General features: G+C 39.3%; 1 protein-coding gene across 5 annotated transcripts in view; it reads right to left on the bottom strand.

The window, feature by feature from the left end:
* Positions 1 to 18448, bottom strand: part of LOC128021147 (autism susceptibility gene 2 protein homolog) — a 297071-nt gene that overhangs the window by 9512 nt on the left and 269111 nt on the right. For 4 of the 5 annotated variants that reach the window (XM_052608138.1, XM_052608140.1, XM_052608141.1 and 1 more), the window contains 5 exons: positions 7227 to 7764; positions 6172 to 6446; positions 5732 to 5964; positions 1297 to 1341; positions 297 to 392 (listed from right to left, as the gene is read on the bottom strand). In XM_052608138.1, coding sequence (XP_052464098.1) covers positions 297 to 392; positions 1297 to 1341; positions 5732 to 5964; positions 6172 to 6446; positions 7227 to 7764 — 1187 coding nt within the window. The remainder of the gene's footprint in view (positions 1 to 296; positions 393 to 1296; positions 1342 to 5731; positions 5965 to 6171; positions 6447 to 7226; positions 7765 to 18448) is intronic. The other variant, XM_052608139.1, reaches the window with a different exon arrangement.

Genomic DNA, 18448 nt, shown 5'->3' with positions numbered 1-18448 from the left:
CTTGTTTACCAACTGTAAAAGGGTCTATAGGTAAAAATTGATAGCCTGAATGCACTGTAAATCGCTTTGGATAAAAGCGTCTGCTAAATGCATAAATGTAGGCTAATTTTAATTTAATTTTTTTCTCTATTTATACTGTACCTTAACATAAAATTAAAGAAGAAAAAGACTCTGAGATCTGTTTATATTTAGCTAGATCTGTTCCATGTGTGCAGGAGCACATTTGGAACAGCACAGGAGGTTAGTTTTGGGCGTAGTCTTGACATTCCAACATAAAGCATTTGGTATTGTGATACCTTGGGCTGGAATGCTCCCTGCAGAGATCCGAAGGGCCCCGTTGGAGGGATGACGGGCGGAATGCCAGACACCGCTGGGGGGTAAGAGTGGAACAGCTGAGAAAAGAAAAAGGATACAAGACAGTGTCACTCGGCGAGGTTCTTATTTGATCGTGTCAGCTGTTTACAGTTCTACAGTGAGACCGGAGCCTGCAGGACCCTGTACAAACTACAAAACATCAGCTGCTGACATTTAAATGACCTTCTTCATTACATGCTGCATAATATGAAAATACACACCATGTGAAAATAATTCACAACAGTTTAAGCTCAGTTTTTCTCTGAAAGAATGAAAGAAAGAATGAGAGTACAAATCATCTATTCTGCTGCATATAATGATGCAACCTTCATCTGTCCTGCAGTTGTTGTGACATTCAACAAAGATAAACGGTGAGATTAATTTACAATATGGGTCACCCTCTGAACCAACTCTGATAGCAATGACTGTTATTATCACAACGCACTGCATAATAAATGTAATTACTGCAGTGTGTGTTCATGGGTGGGTGTCACAAATGAATCATTTGCTAAATGGACTTCATAATTGAACTGCAGAGATCAAATAAATTAAAGTTGCATTAACCTGGTGGACAGGCAGATGAAATGAAATATTTTATCTCTTAACAAGATCCCCACAGTCAGCAGCGAGGCATTTCAATTAAAAAACTATCTTGCAGCCAATTTACTTAATAAAATAACGTTTTAATAAAAAAATTGCATACTTTATGTAGTAATGGTTTTTATAAAAATAATAAGGCACTTAAGGCCAATTGTAGATATAATTACAGCTGGATCCTAAAAAAGCTGTGACCTGCATGGCCCCTATTGCTTAAAACACCCATAATGCCAAACATGATGAAATTATATAATGGGAGCAAAAATAAAAAATGACAACAATCACTACACTAAGGAAGAAGAAAAAAGCCACAACAGCAAATGCTAAAAACAAGACAGGACTCACGCTGTGTCTGTAGAAGGGGTCAACTTTAGTGGGGTATTTGTCGAACTGTGGAGGAAAGGAGAAACAGTGCTTAGTAGAGATGTTCCGATACCCTTTTTCTCTTCCCGATACCGATTCCGATACCTGGGCTCAGGGTATCGGCCGATACCGAGTACTGATCCGATACCTGGGTGTGTATCTGTACAGTATTGTTCAAAATAATAGCAGTGCAATGTGACTAACCAGAATAATCAAGGTTTTTCGTATATTTTTTTATTGCTACGTGGCAAACAAGTTACCAGTAGGTTCAGTAGATTCTCAGAAAACAAATGAGACCCAGCATTCATGATATGCACGCTCTTAAGGCTGTGCAATTGGGCAATTAGTTGAATTAGTTGAAAGGGGTGTGTTCAAAAAAATAGCAGTGTGGCATTCAATCACTGAGGTCATCAATTTTGTGAAGAAACAGGTGTGAATCAGGTGGCCCCTATTTAAGGATGAAGCCAACACTTGTTGAACATGCATTTGAAAGCTGAGGAAAATGGGTCGTTCAAGACATTGTTCAGAAGAACAGCGTACTTTGATTAAAAAGTTGATTAGAGAGGGGAAAACCTATAAAGAGGTGCAAAAAATGATAGGCTGTTCAGCTAAAATGATCTCCAATGCCTTAAAATGGAGAGCAAAACCAGAGAGACGTGGAAGAAAACGGAAGACAACCATCAAAATGGATAGAAGAATAACCAGAATGGCAAAGGCTCAGCCAATGATCACCTCCAGGATGATCAAAGACAGTCTGGAGTTACCTGTAAGTACTGTGACAGTTAGAAGACGTCTGTGTGAAGCTAATCTATTTTCAAGAATCCCCCGCAAAGTCCCTCTGTTAAAAATTTACAATTTGCCAAAGAACACATCAACTGGCCTAAAGAGAAATGGAGGAACATTTTGTGGACTGATGAGAGTAAAATTGTTCTTTTTGGGTCCAAGGGCCACAGGCAGTTTGTGAGACGACCCCCAAACTCTGAATTCAAGCCACAGTACACAGTGAAGACAGTGAAGCATGGAGGTGCAAGCATCATGATATGGGCATGTTTCTCCTACTATGGTGTTGGGCCTATTTATCGCATACCAGGGATCATGGATCAGTTTGCATATGTTAAAATACTTGAAGAGGTCATGTTGCCCTATGCTGAAGAGGACATGCCCTTGAAATGGTTGTTTCAACAAGACAATGACCCAAAACACACTAGTAAACGGGCAAAGTCTTGGTTCCAAACCAACAAAATTAATGTTATGGAGTGGCCAGCCCAATCTCCAGACCTTAATCCAATTGAGAACTTGTGGGGTGATATCAAAAATGCTGTTTCTGAAGCAAAACCAAGAAATGTGAATGAATTGTGGAATGTTGTTAAAGAATCATGGAGTGGAATAACAGCTGAGAGGTGCCACAAGTTGGTTGACTCCATGCCACACAGATGTCAAGCAGTTTTAAAAAACTGTGGTCATACAACTAAATGTTAGTTTAGTGATTCACAGGATTGCTAAATCCCAGAAAAAAAAAATGTTTGTACAAAATAGTTTTGAGTTTGTACAGTCAAAGGTAGACACTGCTATTTTTTTGAACACACCCCTTTCAACTAATTGCCCAATTGCACAGCCTTAAGAGCGTGCATATCATGAATGCTGGGTCTTGTTTGTTTTCTGACAATCTACTGAACCTACTGGTAACTTGTTTGCCACGTAGCAATAAAAAATATACTAAAAACCTTGATTATTCTGGTTAGTCACATTGTACTGCTATTATTTTGAACAATACTGTATATACAGCTGTATATACTACTAGCCCTGTGTAAATTGCTAGAATTCTTTTTATGGTGTGCTTCAGACAGATCCCTCAATAAAACATGAACAAATACATGGTGAACTACTGTATTTATTACAGTATTTTTATTATCTAACATGAATTTGACAGTATTATTTATTTTCATATGCAAAAAAGAACTTCAAATGCAGCCAAAAATCTAACACCGCAAACTAAAAAAGGTATTTAAGTTTTACAATATAACTGTATAAAAAAACTGCAACAAATAAGTCTAGGAATATAAAAAAAGATCTATTAATCAGATAATCTCTTTACAACAAAACAAGTAAAAAACAAGCAACCATCTAGGCATAATTATTATTATTATAGAGACGTATTATTATTACTGTAGGCTACAACAGTAGCTTTATATATTGTCAATTTACTCATGTAAACCAAACATTTATTTTAATGGGCTGCCATGAAGATCTTTGAGTGTCTGTGTTTATGATATGACAGTATTCTCAAATGAAACGGTAAATTCTCATGAAGTGACGGTTTATGCGTTCGTGTCCTCATGACACACAGCAGAGACTACAAAACAGCGAGCTCTCGCTTATCTGTGCCAGTCACCCACAGAGATGTAGATTTTGCGGGAGTAATATTTAAATAGTATTTTGCAGTTTAATATTCACAGACACTAGTATATATTTGGCTACTGTCTGGAGCCCTGCGCTTTGACTTACACGGAAGCGACTGAACGCAGCTGCCGGTACTGAATATACTTGAGAGTCTGTAACTACCGGTACTACAGAGACATACTGCTAACCACTGATCTATAACATAGAAGCGGCTTCACTGTCTTTTGGCAGTTTAGAATGTGATGAGTGATCCAGTCATATATAGATCAGGGCTGCTAACGCGTTTTCATTTCTTCTTCGCTGCTCTAAACAGGGGTTGCTTGTGGCAACACAGCACAACTTCCTGTGTTTTCAATGCATTTTGAGCAGCGAAGAAGAACCGTGCAGCAGTTAGGCAAAGCTTGCGGTCATAACTAGGTATTTTTTAAGAAAATGGTATCGGATCGGTATATGGGTTCATGTACTCGCCGATGCCGATGCCAGAATTTGTTGTGGTATCGGAGATATTTCCGATACTAGTATCGGAATCGGAACAACTCTAGTGCTTAGTACACAAAGGAGCCCTTCAGGCCTACAAACAACTTACTCAGGACAATTATGTGGAGTCACCACATGTGCTCTACATTAAAGTGTTTGGTTGACATTAAAATGGTCCCTGTACTGATTAATGAATGTTAACACAGAAAATAACCCTGCAGTATTTCTGCTGGCCCCATCCAGGCTGTCTTTTTGCGATTTACAGTGAATTATGACAAGGTCTTTCTCTTGTTACTGTGTATTACTCAGCAATTCTGTGAGTGGCCAAATAGAAGCCATTCGGCTGTCTAAAAATAGTATTTAACAGCTCATTTAACAGGGTTTGAGTGGTCTAATCTGGATCCAGACAGAATGTTTCCCACTCGCGAGTAAACAATGCGGCTTTCAAACTGTGCTGCACATTAGCTAACAGAGCGCCATTCTCAGAGGTCTTTGAATTTGGAATGGTTTTAAAGCATCTTTTAAGCCTCTGGTGGGCAGCGTGGTTACTCTTGAGCTGTGTGTGGGAGCGTCTGTATGAAGCCTCAACTCTCTAATCAGCTCTGCTGCCTGACAACCAAAAGCCCTCAGTCAAAACTCCATCAGACCAAAATGATGTCATTAAACTGGGAATGAATAAACTAGTATTAAGTTCTCAATGCTTGGCTGGAACAAAAACTTATCCTCAGTAGCTCTGACTGCCAATTCTAAAATCAGGCCAGATAAAAGAGTGGAGAAGCATGCCAGCAGTTTTTCAACAAAGAAAAGCCACATTGTGGCAAGAAAGAAACACATGGTAACAATTGAGAGAGCGAGCCACTGCCCTGACTTTCAGTGCTTACTGAATCAGCATACTGTACTGCACACGTTGATAATTCAGCAGTCATTGCAATAAACACACGCACAAATTTAGTAGTTACCTACAGTGTTCCCACAGTTTTTGACCATGGATTTTTTCCAGTTATCTCTGATGACTCACTAGGGCCTTTTACAAACCATGTTGATGGATTTGATTTTTACAGACTCCCTAATAAATCCTCATTTATGGCCTGTATAATTCATTAAATAGACACATTATAGAAATGTCAATGACCATGGGAACCCTGTATCTTATATGCATGCATTTGATTTTAATGTGTATACATCTAATTTATACATATAGTCATCTATCTAACCACTCAAGCATCTCCACCTTATTTTGCAATGCAGAAATAAGCTATGTGCGAGACTTCCGATCCATTAGCTTCTATAGGTAAATAACTTGAAGAATAATAAAAGCAGTAAACGTTAAAACTCTTTGCACTATAAACCAGTGTATTTATTATAATAATGAATTAAAACAATATTATCACAAAAAACAGTTTGCAATATCAAGCAGCATAACAGACTGTTTCTTGTAAAGGTAAATACAGTAGCTAGAAGCAAATGACACCAGAAGCCTCCATCAACACAATGATTATTATTATAATTTTTTAAAGAGTTGTGTTCCACTTATCCTCACATTTCTGCCTGGGGTACGCACCATGGGTGGTGCAGGCGTGGGCATGATGGCGTGGGGGAAAGGGGTGAAGGTGTGCTGGTGTGTGTGTTGGTGTGTGTGCTGGTGCTGATGCTGGTGCTGGTGCTGGTGGAATTCAGTCCGCAGGTATGGAGGTGGACCCAGTGATGCCCCGCGATCAGCACTCTGAGATGCCAAGAAACGAGTGTTTAATTCCTGCCGGAGAAGGTCTTGTTCTGGGAGAAGGAAAAGGGAGTGAGAGGAAAATAAACAAGAAATTTAAAAAAAATATTTGAATAGGTACCCCTTTTCAGTAGTGTTTGTCTAAATGCATAGAGAACCATTTTGGTATTTGTGATAATTGCCTTTGTTTCAACAGCTTGCAATAATATCTGATCTTATTTATGTTATGCATTAAAGCATGCTGGATGAGAGATTGGTACCTGAGTAGGCACTCCCAGCTTGGTGTCCAGGGACCGGCAGAGTGTTTGAGGTGAGAGGAGGAGGTGGAGGTAGAGCAGCAGGCGATGCAAACATATTGGTGTGATGAGGATGAGTGGAGGGCGGCAGGGAGGGGGGGAAGGTGTGTGGAGCCGTGGGGTTTGCCGGCAGGGGCAGGGGGAAGGAGGCTTCTGCCCCAGTGGGGGCAGGTTGGTGATGGTGCAGATGAGGGGCTGGAGCGGGGCCCGGGAGCTTCCCTGGAGTGCTGCTTCGACTGCTGCTTTGAAGAAAGATAGAAAAAATGATTGTAAAAACCTGCCTGTTTAAAAGGAAACGTATTTTCCAACCTATAATCATAAAACTCCTTTGTTCACTAAATTGCTTTAAGAGTGAAAGTGGCTTCTATGAATTTAACAAAAGGATCCAGTTTCAGAAACCTGGAAAGTGTGGATACAGTGCTGAAGAAAGTGTTATTCCTGGAGGGATTTCCCAGCTACACACTCAAGTGTCTATCAAAGTTGTACACAATATAACAAAGAGCTGATTTACAGGCTAAGTAATCATTTAAATGATAATTATATTTATATTAAAAGCTGCACACATACAGAATAACACAAAGCATGATTATCATCAGCAGCCCAATGGCAAGATACTGCGCAGGGTGGACTACACAACAAATTTTAAGGACGGTGGAGAAGCATGAAAGGAGGGAGGGGAAGATCTGCTTCTCTGTGGGATACTGGGGTATTTGTGTTGAACAGAGGAAATGTTATCTACAAGCCACCGCCAGCCACAAGGCAGCAGCAGCATCGACGTGGGAGGGGAACGAATCAAACCGTCTAATCTCTCAGCTGGGGTTCTCTCTGCGGTGCTGTCAGGCGCACACACACTCACACACAACTGTTTACTGGAGGATTGATACATATTAATACAGAAATCACACTATTATGCTAGAGTATTTAAGAGCTGGGGTTTAGAATAGCTGTTCAGTCAGTGTGTATAACACATCTGGAGGTTTTATATTTAAATCCATTACACCCATTTGCTACCCACTCACCTCAGGCCGTTGAGGGAAAGGCTGCTGCTGTAGGCCGAGATTGGGCGCGAATGGCAACGAGAGGGTGGTCTGTGCTGCACAGGTTGGGTGGGGTTCTGCTGGGCCGGTAGCGCTGAAGATGGGGGGTGATGATAGATTCCTGGAGTTCGAGATGGCCTTGGATGAGGTGGAGGCTCAGGTGGGTGATGAGGCTGGGCTGGGGGTGCCTGAGAGGGCTCTTGGCCCTGGGTTTGAGACAGGGTGGTAGGGGGCGACAGCGGTCTAAGAGGACGGTCTGGACAAGGGTGCTGGGTTTGGACTGGGCTTGGGGTTAAGGGTATCCCCCGGTTAGAGGGGGGTGGCTGGATGTGAAGAGGGGTGGGGAGGGGAGGTTTGGGATGGGAAGTGGACACCAGTGAGGGGGTTGCCGAGGAGAGTTCACGGGACGACTCCTGGCTCTTCTCTTGACTGCGCTCTAGGCCTGACACCTTGGGAATGCCCAGGCCTTGCAGCTCCTGGCAGGCATTGGTGGAGAGCTTGTCAATGCTAAAATCTGGAACTAAAGAGATGGAAAAATGTTATTTTTTAATTAATGTTTCAGAAAGCAGACATACATATTATGGAGATACTTTCAATTGACTTAACAAACTCTGGCAACAAATTTAAACTCAGGAAACAGCAAGACAGAAAATAAAGCCTTGTGCCACGGAAAACAGATTACTTCATTTCTCAAAGGCAGGTCTTTATTGCTGCTTCACTGTTTTTAAAATAGCAAAATTAATTCGCAATTCAGTTCTGCCAGGTCAAACGTGTCTTACTGATAACCAGATTCTGAGACCTAACATACAATCATAATGAAATTTGAGCCTAATAAGCCAACATTAAGTTCTTGTGAATGCCTTAACGTTTTTTTGTTTTTATTAGGGAAAGGTCATAAACTGTCCAAAGGAAAACCTGACCGGCACACCCAAAAGTGGATGTTAGTGTTTCTTATTGTACAAATAAATTCACTCCATGATTGAGAAAGAAAGAGACTATTGACCAAGATTCACTGTATTCTCTGAGACCAAGGGCTCACAAGGGATCACAATGCATGCATAACTCCTTTCACTGTCTGCCTCAGCTGGAACCACACCCATCTGTCTTTTCCATCTCTTCACACCCAGCCAGGCCTCCCTATCGCCTGCAGCAAGGCATGCTGATTGAGCCTGAATCCCATGGGCTTTGGGGACCCTGCTGGAATAGAACCAACATAGATTGTTGATCTTTCTCTCACAGGCCTAGGGACCTACCAATGCAGTAGGCCATGGGGCCTAGTTTAGAGCATAAGGTCCTGGGGTCAAATGCACCAGCTGGACATACTCCCGGTTGTAAGACTAGGCTGGACATAAAATGTGCTTTAAGTAGTGTGTAGAATTAAAACCTGTTGCACCATCTAGGCGTGCTACATCTGAGACTAAATCTTATGGCTAGACATAATTCGTTTTTAGGATTTATGTCTGTGAATTAATTATTACTGCAGATGTAAACTGTAATGTCTTTGTAAATATCACACATGATTTGGGATCATTAAAAGAAACTGTACCATTTGTCATCTTGCTTGAAGGGACAGTATAAATGCTTGGAAATATTTCATGTCTTTAAGTCCATTCATTATTTGCAGCATACCTGTCATTCAATAATCACAGTAAGTTTTATGCTTTGTTACTTTTAATCAGAAATAAAGCTTTCAAATTCTATAAATTTTATCACAAAATAAATAGGAAATAAATAAATAAAATAGTGGCTTTGACACTAATAATCACAAGTTCGCTGTTGCACCTCAGTTCAAGGGGCACATAAACTGATTTGTGTTGAAAGAAGGGGTGGGCAAAAATATTATATCAGGATTTTTTTCCCATGAAAATCACAATTCACGACTTTATCATGATTCTTTGTCATGTGAGGTTTACTATTTTGCAAGTTGTCGGAGCAGTACTGCCAAACTAATTTCCCTATTTTAAAGGTGTCATGAATTGAGAAATCAACTATTACTTGAGCTTTTGATATATAAAAGGCCATTGTTCTAAAAGAATATCCTGTAAGTTTCAGAGCTTACAGGAGCTTTAAGAGCTTCCACAGAAGAATATCAATGCATAATTCTGAAGCCCCACCCACTGCTTCACGCATGGCATAGTAGGGAAATTATATAAGTGGCACTAAACCAGATTGAGCAACCAAACAAACATGCCATTGAAGATCGCAAAATATTGTGCAGTGCCTGGTTGTGGAAGAACACAGTCGCTGCTAACCTTCCTTCGGATTTGGATATTAGGAATCTGTTTTCAGCTCATGTGAGTAAAACATTGAGCGTTTGTAAACAAGACATGTCGATGCTGGATTTGCAGAGAGACTGAGATTAAAAAGCAATGCTCGGCCATTTAAATTGGATCCGAAAGGAATGGCACACTTATGTGAGTAAAAAAATAGTTGTACTATGTGTTACTATAGATTTGTTAGAGTTCGCTTGATATGTCCTGATTATGTTTGTGTGTCTAACCAAAAACACAGAACTATGAAGTTAGTTTGGAGGTAGTTTTCTATACAAAACTACTATCCTATCTTAGCAGTGGGTGTTTACTTCCAAGTCTTCAATGTGGCACGCCCACGTCTACGTCTTTTTATGTCTACCTGGTGCAACCGAACCCTGGTGTGCAGTTGAGAGGTAATGTGTGTGGTGCAGTCATTAAGGGTCAGTCTGACCTGTAGCACTCTACCAGATGAAGATCAATAATCTGGGAGTACAAGACACCCTTGAGGAATGTTTTTGTGTCAAACATCTGCCATGTGGCATGAGGGGAAGGCAAGACACACATATGCACAAACACTCATATGTATGCATATACATGCACGCAAAAGAACAATCTAAATGCGCACACACAAGACCGATGATGTATATGCGTATGCCGTAGGCTGAAACAATATACCCATTCAAGTGAGAGACATAGGCTACCTCATTTGACCCATGAAAGCTCACAATTTTTACAAACAAGGGCAGTTCAGCCTCCCAGCTCAGAAACAAGCCATCCAGAGGGTGCAATAAGTCCCCCTCTATCCTCTCTGAATAACTGGATTTAAGGCAGAGAGAGCTAACAACACTCAAAAAAGCCTTTCACACTTGTTTGTGTCAAAATGAGGGCTTTTATAAGTGAGTTCCCTTCAGATTATATAGCTCCAGTAGGCTGTCAACAACTGACATGACATGTAAGGACAGATGTGGTCTCTTTACTAGACACACAAACGCGTTGGTGCTCATCTCCCGTGCTCTCTATACTCTATACTGTGCTCTGTGGCCTTCCTGTAGAGACTCTTTATAAAAAATATCCAATGCTCTTCTAAAAGCCTGAACCACAGAGAGCTCTGCTGCTCCTCCCTGGAGCAACTCTCTCAATGTACTAACATGCCTAAAAAAACAAGACGGAGAGTGAAAACACTGCTTATTCTTCCTGTAATGAAGACTCCAGGGCCGGCCAGGGAGTGGAGGAGAAGTGTGTTTCTCCTCCCTGGGGAGTTAATTTGTCAAGTCTCCTTGATCCCTGGAAACAAATAAATGCAGCTTTCTCTCGCTTCGTCAAAAAAGAGTGAAGAGAGGTGATTTTTATTCCAAATGGCAGCTGTGGAGGAGGATGTTTATTAAGATTGTTGAACAGACCGGGAGGTGGACTTTGCAAAGTTCTCATCTGATCACACAATGTTTATGTATGTGTGTTTGTTTTTGAGCAGGATTAAGGTCTACAGGGCTCCTGGAGCAGTCTGCTTGGGTGAAGTCTCGACGGACAGCAAAACACAGCTCATTATCCTGAGGTGAGTCCACTCTGAAAGAACACACCATATTCAGCTGCTAAAAACCACAGCGGAGTCCAGAGCTCTCATAAACAGAATAGAACAGATATTATGCCGTTCTGAGGTGAGGCCACAATGTTGACTTAAATCAAACATATTAATCCTGTTTAATAACATGGCAATTAAGTAAATGCACAAATCCAAGTCTTTTTTATTTTTATGTCAATTAAAGAAAAAGTGGACAAAAGGTGTCCAAACCAGTTTAAATTTCTCTCCTCCCTCTGCTTTTACACTGTATTACACCTAATCGATAGCAGATTTTGTTCACAGTATCTAAAATGTACCATGGTTCCCCTTTCAGATGGATTTGTGCTGAGTAGAGATGCACCGATCGATTGGCCAGGGATCAGAATAGGCCGATTTTCCTCATGAACGAGACTGATCAGTGACCAGCCTCACTTCTTTTTCCGATTTGAGCCGTTTGTAGTCTTTCATGTAGGTTTCGCACTTAGACCTAAAGCGCGTGAACCACTACTGATCTATATTAGTGGAGCGCACAAGCCGTTCTCAGTCTCATGTTAAACAAAGAACAAAAGAAAAAGAAAACCACTTTCTGCTCTCAATTAATACATTTTATAACTTTAATGGTAAGCATTAATTTGTATATAATTTTTTACAACGAAGACTACATAAATGACCTTTGATAAAAACGTACATTTAATTGCTTTAATTTCTGTAGTATTTCTTACCTGAATAAAAACTTACTAAACCTGAAAAACTCTCTTTATGCTATTGCATTTATTTGTGCTTTTGTTTGGAATTTTTTTATTTGTTCTTATTGTATTATTGACTTTTTACTTGGTTTTATTCTTTTTTTTTTTTTTTTTATGAAACGTTGAAAAACTTTTTTTTTTTTTATGAAAGTTGAAAAAAAGTAGATTTTTTTTTTGTATGCTGTCAATGAAATTTCTTAGGAAAACAATTAAGAATCAGAATCTGCAAAACTAAAAGTTAAAGCAGTTTTTTCCACTATTGGCTATCCATACAGTTTATCTCTAACAAATTTACCCAGGCACAGTTTAAATTCAAAAAGCCTTATTAGTGAACTTATGTACATGACAACCCAATCACTATTCACACTATTTGATATTTGTTTGACTACTTGATGCAGTTCTGTGCAAATAACACCAACAACACTGAAGTGACTGAAGTGTGAAAGATGTGTGCTTTGAGTTCTGCCTCTCTAAATAAGTTTGTGCACCATCATTTGTAAGTGTACTTATACAAGGATAATTACTGGGCCTCCCTGGGTGGTATGTGCCGATAACCAATCGTTCTGGCAAATGCCAGTAATGCTGTTACACTGGGCTTCAGGCATCCTGACACTTCAACAGCCCTTCTGCCCTGAAATAGCCCACATACTCCTGTCATGCTAGAGATGAGCTCTGGGGTCATGGGGCCTTCCTTCAGTGCCCCCAGGCTGGTGTTAAACTCTTCCCTTCATTGTAACTGACAGCCCTGCATGTCTTCTCCGCCTGGCTGCCGTTTTACTGTCAAATCAGTTGAGCTGAGACTTCAGCTTGCAGGTAACAGTTTAGACATGGCTATTTGTGATCACTCAGAAAGATGATGTAAGGACAATAGAGGGCAGCTCAAAGCCATGGCTGAAACAATGCAGCAGCAACAAGCATTCAGCTTCACATCCCCATTTTTTAAATACAACCACAAGACAGATTAACAACTTTAACCAGCTCAGACCTGATGATGACAGCAGCAGAGGGCTATTCTTAACTACACGGAACGTGCGATAAAAGGTATCTTTTCCATGTTAATCTGAGTTTTTGTCCTAACTAGACACGAAGACAAGACTTGAAATTTCAAATATAGAAACAGTTTCTATTCCCGTGACAAAGCAGCTGTAACAACAACATTCAAACTATATGACAGTAGATAATCTCAGGTGATTATGTGATTTATTCAAAGTTAAATGTCTCCAATATCTAAAAACTAATGCTAGACACCCCTAAAATCCCTCCCTGAAAATCACTGCAGTAAGAAGCTGCTGAACTCAACAGCTGAATAACTTATACTACAGCAACGGTGCACCTGTGCTAGGTGTTCAGAACAGGTGTTTGGAAAAAAGCTAACTTGCAAATAAGACCATTTAAAAGAACATCACTTGTTGTAATCAACGATAAAATGTGATTTGAGTGATGTAATGTGATGTAATAAAAAGAAATCGCCAACTCACACAGAAACACACTTTAACATATTTTCAGCAGAAGGAAATCTGATATACTATGGCTTTAAATATGAACTGAGAGTAGGGAGAGAGAATGATTGAGGTATTGACAGACTAATCCCAGCTGACAGTGGACACATCTGTGGTGTACACATGCAAGATCACAACACAAAAAAAGGCAAGATGTCACATTATCCCTATACCAATTACACACACAATTTAGAGAACCGCTGATATTTGCACAACTAGGCCTGGGTAAGAAAAAGAGAAAAAATAATGTCAAATACAGAACAAAAATACAGAAAAATATGTTAATTTGTCAAAATTAGATTTTGGCCCTTGTGTCTGTCTTACATTCTTATGATGTTGATTGTGGTTAACAGTATAACAGCAACTACATCTCCCAAATATTGCAGAGGCGATATTTATTTACACTTTAGTGGAAGGAGATCACTCCTGGTCCCTAATCGAGCCAAGCTCACAGCCATAATCAATCAGTGTAATGACAGACAGGCCAATCCACCTCTTAACCTTTGGGCTGAATTAAAACACTCAGTCAGGCTGCTGACCCAGGAGTCTTCATTACGCATTCAATATCAGAGTGAGCTAATGCTACAAATGCCATCCTAACAGCATTAAATGGGGTTGTCATTGGTTATTTTTTCCAAAAAACCTTTTTAAATCAGCAACCGGCATAGCCAGAGAATGGTCGTATAGTGACAGGTACATGCCCGAGTAATGGACCAATTAGAGTACGTTAATAAATTAAAGAGTCTCATATTTATCATGTGAGATTATGAATATTTCATCATGTCAGCGATAATTTAAAAGAGGAAATCAACTGACAAGAGACAAATAAACTAAACCCATCATGCCATTCTGAGCATACATTTTTGAGAAAACTGTGCAAACACGGCAGCAGATGTCTGGGTGTTTATATTGGCCGCCCATTTAGTGTCACATTTCACTCTTTTCTCAACACCTTGTGCTGTTTGTTGCTTTTATGGATGTGTGTAAATCTGTGTGATTGTTCAGTTCAGTGAATGTGTGAGGGTTCATATCCCACAGGCTACGGTGGTAAATGCTGCTGCCGCTGTTTAGAGCTGGTCAATCTGCTGTAATTACTGTAATTAACACAGAGATGTTTTTCTAAGCACTTGTGACAGACACACTGCTCCCCGGGGCCCTGAGAACACACACACACACACACACACACACACACACACACACACACACTACTAACCATCCCACCCTCACAAACACATTACTGTCAGCTCATTCTCACACATACCTCATTCATTCTGTCACATGTCGCTTTTCACTCTCTCTGCTCCAAGCTGTCAAGCCTATGCTGTTGTTCCTACATTTGCTTTCTGTCTCTTTTGAACACTTGCTTTTTAGCATCCCTGTGAATGACTGTGAGATATCACATCTCAATGTATCAGATTTAAGTCTAGTCAGTCTGAGCATGCCTACTGATGCCCAAAAATCTAGGAAATCAAGTCAACAGGATTTGAAACACATCCTCTGTGTCTTTTCTCTCTGATCATGAGGCAAATGGCAGATCTACATTTCAGAGTGTTAAGGAGTCTATGTGTGTGTAGACTGGGTAATCTCTGGCAGAATGATAGATTTCTTCCGTGGTGAGGACAGGGTTGATCCCTCTGAGAACAAATCTTTATATATCCCTGAGAACTGAGATCATGTGCACACCAGAGAATGCTCTGACAGCAACTGGGAATGTGTTACACACAAGCACGCACACACACACTCACTAGGGATGTTCATTTTAACCAGTTAACCGACCATTGCTGCATTTTTAAAATAGGCTATGCTACACATATCATTTTTTTGTGTTTTTATAGAGAGAAAGCCTAAGTCGCATTTTATTATTTCATTCGTAAATAGGCCTAATGCCGACGCAAAATGTCAACAAACATTATATTAAACGTTGCAAACATAGCTATGCTATTTTAGTTCCCCGCACTCCACAACAAATCTTTTCAATTAACAGTAGCCTATTTAAAATAAGAACAAGAATAAAAATGTCCTATAAGAAGTTATAGCAACATCAAATGTTTCCATATTCACAGTTTATTTAATTGCCAAATTATTATTTATTATAGCCTACATCACTTGCATTCCAATATCCACATAAAACAAAATGTTTTGCATAAAATCATGGTGGTTTGTTGATAGCACTTTACAGCACACATTTTATTAAAAATTTTAACTGAGCAGTGTGTTTTTTTTTTTTCATATTTATGACTGAGGAATCTGACTGGGAATTGTTAGATTTTTTATGATCCAATCTATTCCTGATGGATATTTTGTTGTTGAATAGGCTATCCTGTGTCACTTAGATATACATCACATTATGGAAGTAAAATGGGTTGCAAATGGCAGTTCACATTCACTTCAAAGTAATATGTAATTTCCACAATGTTTTCCAGTACTTTTTCCCCCATTTTAAAATTTGTAGAAAGACTCATTTTCAGTGTTGAACAAATGATACACAGGTACATATGAGAATGATTTATTGAGTGGACTTTACGTCTGTCCATTATAAACTCTTTCATTTAAATCAACCATTTACTCTGACAAGTCTAGCACAACAAGTATAGTCTATAAATGAGAGTTTACAAAATTATAGCCGTAATTTTTGATTGAAGGGAAATTGTTACATCTGACTTGGAAAAGGAGATGATTCAGCTGTTCAAAAAGCAGCTGCAGTGATAGTGAATACTGATGTAAACATGCCTGAACATAGACAAAACAGCAGCAGCAGTGAGCCTCTGAGAAGACTTATACACACAGAGGACAAAAAGAGACAAAGAGGTGATGATGGAGTCAAAGTGCTGTCTATCAACACTACACCTTCCTGTTTTAGCTGCACGTTTTCTGTCAGTGAGCACAACATTTATATTTTAATATCTAGACCAAGGATAGGAAATGCCGGTTTTGCCAGAGACAAAATAATTTCCATTTCAAATATTTGTCAAACTATTCATCCTTTAAAATAATTAGGAAGTTCACACCATCTTTGACCTTGAAGGTGTATCTAAAGGCGGTCACACATCGGATGAGAAGCGCTACGTTGCATCATGCCATGTCTTTAAAATTTGAATACATTATTTCATATGAACGTACACCCACCGAGGTGCGATTCGGCGTCTGTCCGCACCACCCAGCAATGCTGTGTCGTATTTCTTGTACAAATTGTTCTAGACGCAACGCTTCTCGTCCAGTGTTCACAGGCAAAAAACAACAACAACAAAAAACCTTATTCATCTGCTAGTGGATGTTAATTTCACCCTTTCCATAACTTTTTACAGGTATTCTCTGTTTAACCCTCTGGAGTCTAAGGGTATTTTTGGGGCCTAGAACAGTTTTGTCATGCCCTGACATTTGTACTTTTTTCAGTTGCTTATAAACATCTAAATGGCTAAAGTCTAATCTCACTGTAATCAGCACAAACTGGGCTATAATAATATGTGAGCAGTATGTATGTACACAATTGTGTTTTTGAGAAAAAAATGTTATGCGTGATCAGTGAAAAACTAAAAATGTTAAATCACTTGAATAAGGCAATAAAGCACATACAGAACATTGGTACCTGGGACTTGAGAACTAGAGCTTGTAGCCTAGAGTTTTTCTTTCTAATTATGTGAAAATCATCTTGTTTACTCACTTACAGAAAACAATATATTGATTTAAATTTTCTAAGACACTTTTTGTTGGTAAAAGTCATATGTGAGTTGGAGTCAACTATCATGAATATCATTGTGATTTACACCTGAGAAGACAAAGGCCTGCATAATGAGCTGCATAATGAGCCTTTAAGTCAGCTTGTGTCACTGAGTGGGAAGAGTTAGAAGAAAGAATGTGAGGACAAAATAAATTTATAGATTTTATGTTTGTAGTTTATTTAGAATATATTTAACTATCTCACAATGTAATTTAATATTCACTTGCGAGTGACTTTGAATGAAGGACATAAGTCACCTCAAGTAAAGGGACTTAAGTCATTCTTAGCATGGAGCTTTTTTTCTTTTTCTGTTTCTTTTTACCTTGGTCTGTAAGCAACTACCACCAAAAACTGCATATTGACTGCATAGTATTGTACTTGTGACTGTGAGTTCTGCACAGAAAAATAGAAAAAAACATATATTTTCATATTTAAATTATGTGTTTTGCTGTGCGTAATAACAGATAAAATGGAATATTGGTTTGCCTATTTTTTATAGACAAATATTTATTATTTTCTGCTTCCATTATAAATGTAATCCAAATTTCAATTACTTATTTGTAATAAAAAAGTATGTATTATAAATATATTATATTTAAAATAAATATGTTTTGTTTATATATATATGTTATATATATGTTAATAATGACTTCTTTCAGTATGGTTGCTAATGTTTTGGCATACCTACTGCTAACTGGTTTAAAGTGTGTATTTGTGTGTATTCATAAGTGAGTGGCTGCAGTCTCTACAATATTAATCCTTGACACCAGCTGAATTCGGCATCTTTAGATCACCATTAGTGGTGTGTCCCTCAGGGAACTTCAATTAGTCCTGCAGTTTTTTCCTCTCTCACTCAGATTTCACAGCTGAATGTTTTTAATCCATTCAAACAGGGCAGAAATTGCACTCAATGCCTCTCTATCTCTCTGAATGTGTGACACGGGGGACATAATGCTGCCCTTCACCGAGATTTCTGGAAACATAAGCCCTCCAACAGCCCACCAGAACTGGCACTTACCAGCTCATACAGCCTGTGTGTGTATAAAGCTCTCTCATTACCCAAGGCTCATGTTTCAGTAAGTTGAGGATTATAGACACACATGATGTTTGTGTGTGTATGTAAAGGGGTGTTAGGACTGAGCCACCTGGAAATTCAGTCTTCCTAGGGCACGGCTGTAAACCAATCCTTTGGCTCAACTTGTTGCCAAAGAAAGAGGCTCTTCCTTTTCCTTCATTCCCATGTCTCCCTCCCATCCTGCTATACTTTAACAAGTACATTATTTAAAATCAAACTAAATTGGTCATTTTTGTGTTGATCAAAGGAAACCAGGGCTGAAATGTGTGACGCAAGACTGGTGAAGCATTCTGCTTGTGTGTCCTTCATTCGTTTATCAGAAGTGCTAAGGAAAGCCGAAACAGCCAGCTGCCCCG

Source organism: Carassius gibelio, chromosome A10 (genome assembly GCF_023724105.1).
Source record: "Carassius gibelio isolate Cgi1373 ecotype wild population from Czech Republic chromosome A10, carGib1.2-hapl.c, whole genome shotgun sequence".
Classification (NCBI taxonomy): domain Eukaryota; kingdom Metazoa; phylum Chordata; class Actinopteri; order Cypriniformes; family Cyprinidae; genus Carassius; species Carassius gibelio.
Note: the sequence above shows the minus strand (reverse complement) of the source record. Positions and strands in the feature narration are given on the sequence as shown.